The sequence below is a fragment of the Triticum dicoccoides genome, chromosome 3A (genome assembly GCF_002162155.2).
Source record: "Triticum dicoccoides isolate Atlit2015 ecotype Zavitan chromosome 3A, WEW_v2.0, whole genome shotgun sequence".
Taxonomy (NCBI): Eukaryota; Viridiplantae; Streptophyta; class Magnoliopsida; order Poales; family Poaceae; genus Triticum; species Triticum dicoccoides.
The window spans coordinates 11,130,920-11,143,060 of record NC_041384.1 but is presented as its reverse complement, the minus strand read 5'-3'; the positions used below and the strand labels follow the sequence as shown (position 1 = coordinate 11,143,060).

The 12,141-nt window shown below is 42.7% G+C and overlaps 1 protein-coding gene across 1 annotated transcript; it reads right to left on the bottom strand.

Annotated features, from left to right (window-relative positions):
• Positions 1-5,840: 5,840 nt before the first annotated feature.
• On the bottom strand, positions 5,841-10,600 carry LOC119266640 (probable fatty acyl-CoA reductase 5). The gene is made up of 10 exons (XM_037547887.1): positions 10,408-10,600; positions 10,193-10,296; positions 8,606-8,805; positions 7,741-7,841; positions 7,447-7,639; positions 7,182-7,343; positions 7,022-7,103; positions 6,638-6,910; positions 6,414-6,541; positions 5,841-6,293 (listed from the first exon to the last, which is right to left on the bottom strand). The coding sequence occupies exons 1-10, from the start codon at positions 10,496-10,498 to the stop codon at positions 6,089-6,091; spliced, it is 1,539 nt and encodes a 512-aa protein (XP_037403784.1). The 5' UTR covers positions 10,499-10,600; the 3' UTR covers positions 5,841-6,088.
• Positions 10,601-12,141: the final 1,541 nt, after the last annotated feature.

Below are 12,141 nucleotides of genomic sequence, written 5' to 3'. Positions count from 1 at the left end.
TGTTACGATTTCTGATTGCACCGGTTAACTTTGAACCAGTCTCTGAATTGCAAACTTGTGATAGGACTCCTGTGGCTGTGACAGACTGACAGCTAATAGAGTGGAAGAGTGGCAGGGGATAGCAGACACGGACAGGATCTGTGTGTTGAACCACTCAACGGTCAGCATAAAACAGGCTAACATTCTTGCAGACTTGTTTGCTTGTTAGTCCCTTTCAAATTTTATCTGTACGTCTCCAAGAATAAAAACAGGAATTACATATTTACAATGCGTTGTTTGATTTATTTTTTTGGCTGTAGGAAATAGACAAACACGATTATTATTTTTTTGCGTGCATAGGTGTTATCATATAAAACATGCTTTTTGACAAAATATCATCTTGGGAGAGTAGACATTTTTTCCCTTGTATATCTCAGAGCCCTTTTTTTGTTGTTGCTGCTTGTTAATGTATCTCAACTCTTTAGTTACGGAGAATGAGGCAACTCTTTGGGTTGGCGGCATGCTGATTGCTGAAGCTGACAGCAGTTGACAGCGGCCTGGAAGCAGCTCGAGGCCTTGTTGATTGGAGTAGCTATGATATGCGCCGTCAACCATATGGAGCCAAGTCTCACTCACCATAACTCCTTGATTGCGTCCAGATGAGGGTGGCAAAACCTTGTGATCATTGTGACACATTTTGTCGCGCCGAATCTGAGCTTGTCACATCTTGTGATCATTGTTTCATAGAGTCGAAATCGCTCTGGATCACAAGACCACGTTGGGCGGAAGCTGCACGGTACCTGCTCGAGGCCTTGATGCCGAAATGACTCGCTTGTGATCCGCCATTTATATGTTCTGCAGATTTTGTGTGTCCGAGCCCCAAGGAGCTCGGTATATTTAAAAAAAATCAAAAACCATATTTAGAATGTTTCAAAAAAAAATCATGGAAACATATATGTGTTCCGCATGAACATGTGAAATTTCATTTTAAAATGCTGTGATTTGTAGGCTGTACAAAAAAAACAAAATTGCGGCCTAACAACAAAAATAAAGGGCCTGTTTAAAAACACGAATTTCCCTTTTTTTTCTTATACGCCACGTGTGGAAGTATAATGCTGTGAAATTTTGCACATCCATAGTATACATGTGTATGTTTTTTTTTGCGAAAAACTTTCAATCTATTCATCTTCAATCATGGCAGTACAACGAACACCAGAAATAACAAAAATTACATCCAGGTCCGTAGACCATCTAGCGACGACTACAAGCACTGAAGCGAGCCGAAGACGCGCCGCTGTCATCGCCCCTCCCTCGCCGGAGTCGGGCACAACTTGTTGTAGTAGACAGTCGGGAAGTCGTCGTGCTAAGGCCCCATAGGACCAGCGCACCAGAACAGCAACCACCGTCGATGAAGGATAACGTAGATCGAAAGGATCCAATCCGAAGACACACGAACATAGACAAAAAACAACCAGATTCGAGCAAATCCACCGAGGATAGATCCGCCAGAGACACACCTCCACACGCCCACCAACGATGCTAGACGCACCACTGGAACGGGGGCTAGGCGGGGAGACCTTTATTCCATCTTCAGAGAGCCGCCGCCGTCTCGTCTTCCTGAGCAGAACACAAACCCTAACAAATCTGAAAGGAACGACTAACAACGGAGCCCTCTCGCCGGCCCTTACCAGGATCCATCTCGGCTCCATGGCCCTAGGGCCACCGGAGACGAGGCAGACCTGCGGCGAGCTGGCGAGAGACACAAACCCTAACTTTTTTGGTGGAGGAGGAGGAACAACATTACCACAACACTTCTTGTTTCTCCAAGTTCCAATTACGCACTTCACGTGTTTTAATTCGTGCAGTTACTCATACATGTGTATGTGTGTTCACACAAAAAAAATCGAAATGTTTTGCACTTTGGAAAATTGAATTTCGAAAACAAGCTCCCTGTAGCCCGAGCTCCGGTGGCATTTTTCAGGCTGAAGGCTCGCTGTCTCGGTTCCCTGGTCGGCATGGAAAGAGCGTACGTACTCCACACACCTCTTGATTTCAATGCTTATCTGTAAGTACTTCTGGAGAACAACAACTCGACCTTGTGCAGTCATATTCATCCACAGACTTGTAAAGTCAACATTTGCTGTAGGTCTTTGCTGTAGAGTGTAGGCTAGAGCACCTTTTTTTGTGGAAGGCATAAATCAAAATCACATCACATCAGTTGTGTCGAATATTGTGTATAAGGTAAGTTATAATTAGACTTTGAGTCATCCTGCATGTAGACGGGGTATGAAATCATTCTTGCAGACTTGTTTGCTTGTTAGTCCCTTCAGAATTATATATGTGCGTCTTCAAGAAAAGAAAAGAAGGGATGACCTCTGCATAGTGCTTTTGTTTGATGATTTTGGCAAACACGATAAAAAAATGTGATCAGATCTTGCATAGGTGTTATCATATAAAACATGTTTTTTGACAAAATATCATCTTGGGAGAGTAGACATTTTTTCCCTTGGGCTAGTGCGGCCTGGCACTCGTGACAACCTCAGATTCGGCGCGGTACCTGCTAGACTTGCAGCTGCGCGGTACCTGCTCGAGGGCTTGATGCCAAAATGAGTTGCTTGTGATCCGATATTTATATGTTCAGCAGATTTTTCGTTAAAAAAATCGAAAAGCATATTAAGAAGTTAAAAAAAATCCGGAAACATATATGTGTTCCGCACAAACATGTAAATTTTCGTTTTTAAATGATGTGATTTGTAGGCTGTAAAAAAAACCCAACCCAACAACAAAATTAAAGGGCCTGTTTAAAAATACGAATTTGTCTTTTTTCTGTACGCCACGTGCGAAAGTATAGTGCTGTGAAATCTTGCACATCCTTATTATACATGTGTATGTGTCTTCCCGTCGACACCGTAGGCAGTGGCGGAGCTTGGCCCAGAAATCTGGGCGGGCCGGCTGTAGAAAATTGCTCTAGGAGTTGTGTTTCATTGGCCAAAAATACGTATATACTGCGGGAACATCCCATGGGCTGGGCGGGTCACGGCCAATTCAGCCTTGCGTAGCTCCGCCACTTACCGTAGGCACCTCGTCATCGACGGAAACACACATACACATTTATACTAAGGATGTGCAAGATTTCACATCATTACATATGCCAATATAATAGCACAGATATGTAGGGAAGACTGCAGCGTGTGCCGACGCGTAAGTGACCGGTGTACGGTATTATGACGGTGTTATAGGAAGAAGCAGCAACAGGTTTTTTTAGGGGTAAAAGCCTGATTTCATCGGCAAAATCCACAGAATGTGGGATGGAAACTACATCATGCGCCTGGCAGACCACACATGATGCCCTGGAGCTAAAGTAAGAAAAAAAATTAGCTAAACTATGTGCTTCAAAATTAGAAGCATGACCTTCAAAAGTAAAGATACAAGTAAATGGTGCAGCTCGCGCTTTGATCTCGTTAACGATGGCTCCGGATCTGTCATGATTTCTCTGATTAATATCTCCAATAACCTGTTTATTAGGTTTATTAGGGTCCGGTATAATTATGGTTAATTGGACATATATAACCAGTATAATTAGGGTTAATTGGACATATGCCACTACAACTTTCATGAGTTGGAAAAACGCCATTACAATTCTGCACATTGGAAAAATGCCATTACAACTCTTCCATTCTTCTCTATATGCCATTATGTTAAATTTGAGACACCAATACCCTTGGCCTTGTCTTTCTGCTTTCACCCTCCTCTCATCTTCTCTTCTAACAAACTAACAACCGTGCCATTAGCAGCGTCCAGCGAAGTGGAGCTTGCCGTCGCCATGCAGCCGCCGCCGTTGCCACCGGTAGCAGTGTATCCCTTGCCCCTTCTCCCGCGTCCCAACCCACGCCTCCAGCCTCTTCCCTGATCTCGTCGTCGCCACCGGCCACAATGGCCGCCATGGGCTCGAGCTCGGCGAGATCCTGTTTGCCCCGCCCGCGTGCTCCCTAGTCGCGCCACATGGCGCGCTGCACGCCGCGTGCGCCCGCTCCCGCGCAGGCCCAGCCCAATGTCCGTCCGGTGAGCTCCGGCGTCGTCTGCACATGCAGAAGGAGCAGGATTCGGCCATGTCTGGCGCACACATAAGGTGGAGCTCTAGCCTCTTCAACGTTGCCGTATCCAAGAGCTCCGAGGATCCCGAGCACACGCGCACAATGGCCGTAGGCGTCCTCTCCATGTCTCCGCATGCTCTGCAGCGGCCTCGACATTTTGTCAAGCACCCTGCATGCGCTCACCTGTGTGAACCAGCTGAGCCACGGCGGGCTGGCTCTGACGAGTGCGGCCCTTGGAGCCTTGGAATTGGAACTTGGAGGCACGATGCCGGCGAGGTGCAGAGCGAGGGTGGCGGGGCATGGAGCTCCACCACGTCCCACGGCTGCGGCTGGACGTAGTACATCCTCAGAGAGGGCGACTGGTCCGTGTAGAGCATCACCGGGTCGAGCGGTCGGAACATGTCGTTGCTCTCCGGCGGCCCGAACATGCTGGACCTCGTGCTCGTGTCGCCGGCATTCACGCCAGCGCCCATGCACGCCTGCCCAACGGAGTGACGCGGTGCTGGGCCATGGCCAGTGCTGCTTGCTCCTAGGTGTCCTTCTACGCTGCTCAAAGAACTACGCCGGGCGCCTCCGACACTAGCGACGGCGACCGCTACTCCCGTGATGGCTTCCCTAGAAGCTGATGCTATGGCACGTGGAGACGGCTGCAGTAGTTGCACAACCCATCCAGTGCCGTCCATGAAGTCGCACGGCCCCATACAGTATGCATGGTCGGTGCTGAAAGTTGTTTTTCGCACGGCTCCATGCTCGCCGGAGTTAATGGCATGTCAGTTTGGTAGAAGAACATGAGGGAATGGTGAAAGGAGGAAGCCAAGGGTATTTGTGTCTCAAATTTAACATAATGGGATATAGAGGAGGATGGAAGAATTGTAATGGCATTTTACCAACTAGTGAAAGTTATAGTGGCATTGATCTGTAGGTCTTCTTTTAAGCACATATGATGGCTTCCATGATCGCTGGATCATCAACTCCTTCGATGACTAGAGCTGAGATGCCTAAGTAAACCCCGCTATTGTCAAGGCCCCCGAACCTCCCCTGCTGGGTTTTCTTATTTCCTTCTTCTTTTTCCTTTTTTTATTTTTTCCAATTTGGTAATTTGTTTCTAATTCATGTAATTTTTTTGGAATATATGAACTTTTTTCTCATAAACTTTTCAAAATCATGATTTTTTAAATATGGATTTTTACTAAAATCTGTGATTTTTGTAGAATCTCGTGAACATTTTGCAAATCTAGAAACTTTTCAAACTTGTGATTTTTTTTCGAATTATCTGATTTTTTAAAAATTACATGAACTTCTTTTCAAAGTCAATGGTCATGGTCATAGTCACGGCCATGTTCGTGGTCAATGGTCTAGGCGAGCGACAGATTGATAGGGAATGCGCGCATGGTTGGTGATGTTGATCATGGTGGCATCACCCCCGCTGATCATGGTGGCATCACCCCCGCCGAAGAGCAGCAGCAACAACAGGTGAGGCAGGAGGTTGGGAGCCGCTACGACTCTACTTGAATCAGTCACTTCTACAGTTCTACTTTTATTCAAAGCGTTGTACTGCTGGTAGGTCGTGCCTTCCTTTTTTCAGTCTGGAAACTTGTTACTAGAAAGCACATCTTTGTCTCCGATCCGCATGCTTTGATGATGCGACAGTGAGGTCTGAATTCTGGAGACGGCGGCGACGATCATGCCGAAACGATCACTTGGAAAACAGTACTTGCCGGATAGCGACGAGGGATCGCCGGGTAGATCAGAGTCTCATGGCAAATGGATTGCAATAGATATATATTTGATTCTTTTTTCTGACGTGCAGTTTATTGATGCACAAGCTGATACTACATACTACATAGAGGATAGAGCTGATACAAGAAATGTATTTTATCGATAGAATTCATAAGCTAACAAAATATGTACAATACATATTCACCAGTGTTGCATAAATAATATACTCCCTACGAACCACATTACCTGTCGCTGGTTTAGTACAAAGTTTGTGGGAGCAGTGAAATTATTGTATTTCAAAGCCTAGAAACATCGTTTGAATTTTGGCTAGTCGAATGTAACTCAGTCTGCATATATTTGAGCACACCAGGAATGTGAACGTTGTAGAAATAGTCATCCCAGTTGATGGACCTGGGGTCAAAATCAAACCAACAGGCTTCATTGTTATTTTGATCCTTGTTCCTCACCATCCTTAGTCTCTCCAAGTTGTTGTCATCAAAGCTACACCAGATTGATAAATAACTCAAGTGCAATATTTTAGGTAACAAAATATTTGTAGAATTTTCTTTTTGCAAAAGCAAAACGGAAACTATGTTTTGACAAGATTGAAAAGTTGCTTACCGTCCTTTGAACAGGACGTATGGCGCGTAGAGCTCGATCAGCAGTGTGAGGAATCTGTATTTCCTGTTGTACTCACTGCAGCGCCGTGAGAAAACACCACAGAGTGTAATGTTCACTAGGTGAAGCATCTGTCGAATCAATCGCAACACGAGCTCATAATATTAATCTCCTTCACATCTCAGCTCTATGAAATCAATGTGTCGACATTGAAATGGTAAGCTAACCTCGAGGGGAAGCTTGTAATTGATGGCCATGTACAATCTTAGACTCGCAGTTGTCCTAAAGAATCGCATCTTCTTTAGTCGCACACGTTCACCATTCCTCCCTGTGCATGGTGGGTTGTCGAAGAAGTAGCGGTGACCCGAATCTGCGAGGATGGCGTAGGTTGCGGGGTTGTGATGTGATGATGTTACATGGTAGATGATATGTGCTTGCTGATCCTTCGAGTGTGCTACCATGGCAACCATCATAGCGCTCACCACCATGTCCCCTGGAATCTGTCCAAACCACCCCCATCAGGACCACACCTCATGGCTGGTTAATCACTTGGTACCTTAATCAAGTTCCGTTCCAAATTTTGGTTGGTAATTTGTGAACAGATTACTAACCACGTCCATTATCAAATCCAGGTCAGCTAGGAAGAATGACATGGTCTGCTTGGCATATCCGGCAATCACTGTATCGATTGTCCTATGAAAGATAAAAGTGCAGCATTACATATGGTTGTACACTTTTGTTAATAGTAAACAAATGTTGAGTTTCTGTGACCTTATTCCTTCCATCCATCCAGGGAAGGGATCCTTGAGAGTACTAGTTATGATGCTTGGGCGGATGATGACCATCGGACAACCCTCGTGCAGGTGTTCTAGCAGCATCTCCCCCATTGCCTTGGTGAAGACATAGGTGTTTGCCCATCCAAAGTGTCGTGCTCTTCATTCAGTTGTCCACATGTAACAAATGTATCAAGTTTACAACCATACCAAGAGGTAGAAAAGAGTACAAATGCATAAGTATGTTTCTAGTCGTGTCTAACCTCTTGAGGCCAAGCTCCTTCATGGCTTTTCTCACAACCTTGTCAGTTGAGCGGTTGGCTATTAGTTCTCTCTTGGTCTTGTTGATAAGATTTAGCTCGGATTCGATGTCCAGATATGTGCCCACCCTTAGGGTCTCACCCATCAAGAATGGCTTCTCCGATATTAGCCCCTCTTTTTCACCAGCTACATAGGCTGTTCAAGTAATATATCACTTAATGAGCTCAATTTTTCAGCATGTATGACACACCACCAACCACAAATTCATAGATCATAATAGTCTTATGAGTTTGCACCAGTTGAAACATGAAGCAACATCTTGAGCTTCGGACACTTCTTCGCAAATGCGCAGACGTGCTTCGCTCCCAAGACATTTGTGTCGAAAGCCACATCATATCTGAAAAATAGCATCACATTTTGATCAATTATTTCAAGCACATGTTTCTTATAATATCACAACTTTTAGTTCACAAGCAAGTCTTTTTTGGACATTGACACAATCAACAAGGTGTAAATCTAAAAACATGTGCTCTTGAAAAGTGGTGGCATGCGAGGCCAGGATGAAACAATATTTGAAAAGTGGTGACATGTGGCGTGCTAGATTATATGAAGTTTTGGAAACAATAGCTAGAAAGTGGACCGGGCAGACTATTAGGAAAACTAAAGTTGGAAAATATTCCCTACTTCTAATTATCTGGAGATCTAGTTAACTAACTACATAATTAATTATTTGCATTAATAACTTGGTTTCCAAATTGATTCCGTGCGAAAAAAGGTCTCTATTTATATGGACCTAATGAATTGTGCAGATAATTAACTGGCTGGCTAACTAATTGCATTAATGGCTTGACTTTCTAATTGATTCGGCACTCAGTTTCCAAATTGTTTTCGGATTAATGGCTGCATGCAAACGACGATGATGTACACATTCCTCTTTAATAGTAGATATCATTGTATGTATATAGTGCGCAAAAAATAAAATATTCAAGAAATACATTTTGACATAATATATACATATAATATATATAATTGACAAATAAAATAATTAAGATGATATCCCTCGTCAAAACTTTATTTTGACTCAAGGAATATCTAAAACTTCACTCATTTGAGAACTGGAGGGAGTATGTAAAAACTCTGCAAGCAATAAACACATCATACCTTTCAAAGAAATTTGTAGTCGCTGCCCCGTTGATGATGATGTCTATATCCTTGGAGAATTCTTTCAATTGGGAATTGTCTAATCCAAAGTTCTCTTTCATGATATTTCCGACCGAAGGACAAATCTTTTCTTCAATGAAATTATCGAACCCTGCACCATGATTTTCTTTCAACACACGAAAGATCTCCCTCCCTGTGACCTAAAAATACCAAAAGTTCATTGGGAAATGCTATATACCTAAATAGTTGTTCTCATTTAAAAAAAGAATCTTGGCACGCTTTTAATCTTTTAATACCCGAAAGGACATGCCCTTAACTTTTAATTTTTGAGAACTGTGCATAAGGGAGGACCACTACTTCAATGGCCAATGAGAATTCTACGAAGGGTAGATCCCACTTATCAGCTACGAGTGGAACAATGACTATATGGGCAACCCTATGTCGTGTAAAACCTTGGCTAAACCCCGTCGACTAGTTTAAAAAGGAAATATAAAGTTAATCTCTTGGCACGGTCTTAAGAACTAATAAGTTGATTTTCTTTAAACCGACGGTTGCACCGAGTACCTGAAAGGTTTTGAATGGAAAAGCCCCACTTTCTAGAATCAAAATCCTCTATCCCTCCAAAAAAATTTGGACTACTCACATTCTTAAAAGACATCTATTTTAAATTTTCAGTTTATCACCGATTTCATAGTAGCTTAACTGAAGCATGCTCTACTTGTCTCTGTCATATTCATATCGGCCTTTTCCCCTCTACTCGCAAGCCCATACATGTTGACATCATGGAAATGACCCGGTTCATTATGTTTAATTTTTAATGGTACATTTCAGTTTTAGAATTAATCTTATGGATAGACCAAACAAGTAGTTTTCACAGTTTTCAAACTTTAGGTATTTTCCTTAGCATTAAACAACATATTTGGCTTTAGCCAGCAAGAGCACATTACATGCATCTTTAGCCAGCGTGATCTTGACATGCAGGAAAGGATAGTAAACACACGCTTGAATTAATTGCAATATAATCACACTTTTCTTTTTATGCATGCCGATGCATCATGTACATGCTGCTTGCCCCAGTGTTTAGGTTGCAGCATGGCATGAAGGTTGGAGCTTCCTCCTTGACCAACGGCTGGTACAAACATTCCTTGTTGGAAAGCAGATAGGAATATGCAGAATTAGATAATAGCTAGATGTGCACATTCCATTATTTTGTTTGCTTTTAAGGCATATTCAGAAGAAAATCCAGTACCTATTGGTACTAAATATTAGAATCGAAATTGGTGAGCGCCATCCGAAAGAGAAGTCAGTATATGTGTACCCTAAGATTGGGGGTTGGGAGTTGAGTGTGCAAACCAAGGCCCTGCTTGGATTCAATGTAATATTTTGTGTGTTACATGTATTTATCTCAAGTTAGAACAATATACTGGTGGGGAGCAAACTAAAATTATACTAAATCCGAACAAGGCCCAAGATGGCCTATTGGCTGGACAAGCGTACTTCCATAAAATTTAATCGACATTGTTTAAGTATTAGACACAACAAATGTACAATTCTATAGGAGAACGGCTGAAAACGAATATATTTCACCTCAGTTTGAATACGAAGCTTCGCAGATTCAACATCTGGGGCCCGAATTAAGAGGAAGAGCTTCTTCACATCTGGCTGAACCCTCAGTATCTTCTCCACAAGCACTAAACATAAATCATGCATGAAACACCAACATATAAGCCTCCAGATGATCACCACACATGCACGGCACATCCTGACCTGAAAGGTAGTGGGTGACATGCATGAACACATACCTTTTCCTAGGAAGCCTGTTGAACCGGTGATGAGGATGCTCTTGCTTCTGAAGTATCCTGCAACGCTGTCCACATCCATTTCAGCGATCATGGTACTCGACTTTTTCCCCGACTCCAGAAGACTATGTCACTTGGTCAAAGACTTTGAAAAGGTGATGCGGGACTACCTATCTGGCTATGTATTTATAGGGCAGGAAGGAGATGGGTTTCAGAGGTTAAATGGAACAAGGCAGCAGCGGACCAGCTATAGTTTAGGAACTGAAGGGCAACTCATCAGTTCCAATTGTTTGCTTACTTTATTTCCAAAATTGCAATATATAACCAACGTGACCTAAACTGTAAAATGGTGCTTCTACTCGACCAGTATATATTATGCTCAACTACTATTCTGGCTCAACATTGTGATGTCCGCCATAGTCCATGCAGTAATCGACTCCTCTTGGTCCAGCTAGGTCCTTTCCTCCAATACTTTTGGAACCTCTGAAAGCTTTACTATTTTAACTATTCAACAAAAAAATGTTCCTATAATTTTTAGCATGGACAATTGCAATCAAGCACAAGCAATAGTTATGAAACAAATATTTTTCCCATATCGACAAAAGCACAAGCAATATTGTCATAGAACCTTGCTATACGTACGATGAATTTCCGTCCAACACTCGGTACGATTAGAGACAAATCATAGATTACCAGTTTCTGGGCCATAGCATCTGTTGTCTGGTCGTACCAGCGTCCGATAAAAAAGAATCGTACGTAGAGCAGTTTCGATTGCCATATCAGCTCGGGAATAGGAAGAACGAGTCTATTGTTTCAGTCATAGTTATATAACTAACTAAATTCTGAAAGAAACCATTCGGATTCCTAAAAGTAGATTCCCCAACCACCAGTTGGGACTAATAAATGGATATCGTCATATCAATAGGGAAGAGGGTACATGGTTCCTATTTAGTCCTAGCTAGCCGTACCAAAAAGGATGGTTAACCAACAACTAGTAGTGTTAACTCCCGTGGCATGCTGCTGGCTTCTGGAGTGTTGACTTCCAGAGTGTTCCTGACATGCAATTAAAATCGGAGAAGGCCAGTACAACTGAATTTCTTCTAGAGAATCGCGATAGTGAGTGAGAATGTCCATGGTGGGAGTAATTTCAGCAGTAACATAGGGTTCAACTTAACAAATTTGCTTACGTGACAACAATTTAATGAGGAGAGAGATGAATTGAGTACCATAACTAGTTACTCATGCTATGGGTAACATCACACATACCAAGACAAAATGAGTCTATATCTAATAAATGAAATGTTGTATGGCATCACACATATGTTACTCTCCACTATAGAAATAGTAATATAGACTAGTAACATATGCATGTTACTAGTCTAACCCCGCTATGGGTAGTCTGACAAGTAGAGTATGACAATGGCAATTACAATCCTGTACGACCTAGATAATTCGGACGGAAAGTGCCAAATTAAAAATGAGAAAATAACATTGCAACTAAATCTGTCCTAGAGAATAGTGACGGAGGATGCTAATTAATTTCACCGATGAAATATAAGTTCTGCGCCAGAAAAGTCAGAGGATGTCCCTATCATTCTGGATACAAATCCTACAGATTGCTCACATGTACACCATCCTTTCAAATTCGAATTTGGATTATTACAACATGATGGATCTGCAAACCTTGTCAAGAATGTATGACATAGGCCTGCTATTGGTTGAACGCCTATTCAGAGA